At 44.8% G+C, this 2,986-nt stretch overlaps 1 protein-coding gene across 1 annotated transcript in view; it reads right to left on the reverse strand.

The window, feature by feature from the left end:
* Positions 1-2,986, reverse strand: part of thsd7ab (thrombospondin, type I, domain containing 7Ab) — a gene marked incomplete at its 5' end in the record, with an annotated part of 51,309 nt that overhangs the window by 36,132 nt on the left and 12,191 nt on the right. Inside the window, 2 exon segments of the mRNA XM_014016412.1 lie at positions 397-514; positions 919-1,034. Of these exon segments, the coding sequence (XP_013871866.1) occupies positions 397-514; positions 919-1,034 (234 nt within the window).

The raw sequence follows: 2,986 nt of genomic DNA on the forward strand, positions 1-2,986 counted from the left end.
ACTTTACATTGACTGTTTGTGGTTGAATGTGGGCGTGTAGAGGGCAGAACCTGAGGCGGGACCTCGTGCACAAACTCTGACGTGCAGCTGTGATTTATAAAGGAAAGATGCACAGAAACGTGCGTACGCATGGTTTTATAAATCTGAATTTTTTTTGGCGTACGCCATTTCCGCCTTTTGGCCGTACGTTCACTTTTAGTATGGTTTCCACGCAATCCTTTATAAATGAGACCCCTGGTTCAGTGATTCATTTACCTCTGCACGTTCTGCAGAAGCCTGTTATTCATCCATTCATGAAAATCAGGTGTGTTTGAGCAGAGAAACAAGGAAAACCTGCAGGATAGAAGCCTTTGAGGACTGCAGTCCCACACCTGTGTCTTTAACCGTGAGCCTTACCCTCCAGGCCGCAGGTCTGTGAGCACTCGGACCAGGCCGACCACCCCGACAGCTGGCAGTTGACGGGACACTCCACGGTGCAGGAGACGTTCATCTGCCAGCTCTTCTCCAGGTTCAGCTGCAGAACACGTCCAACACAAGCAGCCGGGGTTTAATGACATCATGAAATAATTCACATCACCAGCTCCCCGTTGGACTAACACACATCTCTGTTCTGGTTAAGCAGCATCAGCAGCTCAGATACCCAAAGATGACATACGTATTGTAAATAAAGCAGAGGGGGAACAGGTTCTGATGGTTCTGTCAGAACCTGGAGGTTACTCTTGCAGGAGGCTGAGGCGCAGCATGAATGAGTAAAATCCTCAGCCTGAAGCAACGACGTCTGCAGGGGGAAACCCTCGTAAATATTCCACACTGCTGTGGGCCAACTATAAACTATAATGAGCGATGTGATTAAATCACTGAGAGAAAGAGGAAAACGTGGCAAAGAAAGTAAACAAAACCCTGGGGAGGGGGGCTCACCTCCTCGCAGAATTTAATATCCACAGATTTGCCGTCGCTGCGGACGCAGTCGAGCATCCGGGTCTTGATGCCGCCGCCGCACACGGCGTTGGGACTCAGCTGACAGGTGCTCCAGTCTGAGGAGAGGAACCAGAACATGTTCAGACCCTTTTCTCTGGATAAGACAAAGGATGCAGAAGTAGATTGCAAACAAAGTAAAAGCTATAAAAACATATTTGTGAAGAATAAAGCTGGAGATCTCTAATGTTTACTGTTGCTGCAGAAATGCAGGCGTGTGATTACRGAGATCAACGTTCATTCCTGCGCTCTCATCTCACACGAGTCCTCCTAGTGTTTTTATGTGACTCGTGATGATTGTTACGCAGCGGCTTTAAAACAGAAAACATCTATTAACATTCGTCAGGTTGCCGCTGTTGATTTTACCACCCCGAGAGCCAGCAGAGCCGAGCGGCAGGTGGAGAGCGAGTCATGATACACACCCAGATATCATGCTCACAAACCTTTCCCTTTGTGCAGAAATCACTGGAAGTAAAATGAAACAGTCGAGTGTGAACTCTAAGCTTTATTCCAAGTGTTTTAACAGAAGATCTGCGCCGATTGTCAGGTGGTTTCTTTATTTAGATCACCTCTCTGTGACATTTAGATGGGCTGTAGGCAGATCTGTGTGATAATCTGCTGAGGAGTGATGCTTTTAGATGCAAATCAGAACGGAAAGGTTTGAGAAAATAAGTAACTCAAATTCTCGTTAGTTTGGTTGCTAAATGATGCCGAGGCTGTAAAACTGTAAAAACAGACAAAAGTTTTATCTATAAAAACAGAGTGGAGGCTCAAACCGGTGGCTTCCCCCTCAGATTCAGTCAGATCCTGACACATCRGCTCCTGGCAGGATAAAAAGTGACAGGATTGAGTAAAAGCATCCTGTGGGCTCAGGAGGCTCCGTCTGCAGCCACGACTCCAAGCTGCACCCACTTCAAGCTGCAGTATCCACAGTCTGAAGCCTCTGAGGACAGGCCTGCACCAGTTTCTCTGCTAAAAGCTTTCATTTCAAACAGAACTCGGCAGAAGAATCAACAGTTTATTAAGCTCTTAAGTTTCCTAACAGCCTGGAAACCTTCAGCGAGGAGCAGTTTCAACAGTTTTACACAGATCTACACAGACCTGTAAATAAAGCTTTAAAAAGCAGGTTTTAAAACTGACACAGTTTTCTTAACTGTTTTACTTTTTCACAAGTCACCACTTCAGCCTCTGATGCCAACTTGCTCCACGGTACGGAGGAGCATTAGGGGTGGGCTGACTTAGGCTCCCCTCGCAGTGAGGCCACCAGAATGCTTCTCAGTCCTGGACTGAGTCTGAAGTCTGAGTCCAGACGAGTTCTGGTGTGAAGGCTCATTTCAGCCACTTGTGTCTTTCAGTCCTGATCCAAGCCTCGTCACCACAGGTGAGGTCTGGAACATAAAGCCACGCCCTCGTTATTGTGAACGAGGCCCTGAGCCTGAACCAGATCTCACTTCTGAAGACTCTCAGAAACTTCAAACTCCTCCTCTAAACCAGGGGTCTACAAYCTTTACAATCAAGAGACGTTTCTGCTCCTAAAATGTGTCTAGAGACACAAAACATACAACAACTGTAAATGTCAACTGGTGGTTTGTGGGCCACTTCGAGTTTGTTCAATGTGGGCCTTTACAGCCAGTGGCGGCAACATTTTAAAACAAAAATATAAAAAAATATAAAATGCTTATGTTTATTATTATTTTAACACTTTAGGACAACATAAAAGACCATATTTTACACCTAATTTAAAGGGATCCCTGATTAGTCATAACATTAGACTTAATTTGATAAACATATATTTTAACTGTAAAATAAAGACTGTAAAAATACTGTAGGATTTTTAGTTTTGTACATTTTTAAAATATATTTTAACACAGACGGAGCCATTTTATTTACATTTACGTGGATGGGTCCTCGGTGTGAGCGAGCTATATCCACCCTGATGGTTAATCTTAGACAATATCTGATGATCGACTCTTTTAAATGAAACCAGAGAGCGTTGACAGAGAGGAGAAGG

This window comes from Austrofundulus limnaeus, unplaced genomic scaffold, assembly GCF_001266775.1.
Source record: "Austrofundulus limnaeus strain Quisiro unplaced genomic scaffold, Austrofundulus_limnaeus-1.0 Scaffold144, whole genome shotgun sequence".
Lineage (NCBI taxonomy): Eukaryota > Metazoa > Chordata > Actinopteri > Cyprinodontiformes > Rivulidae > Austrofundulus > Austrofundulus limnaeus.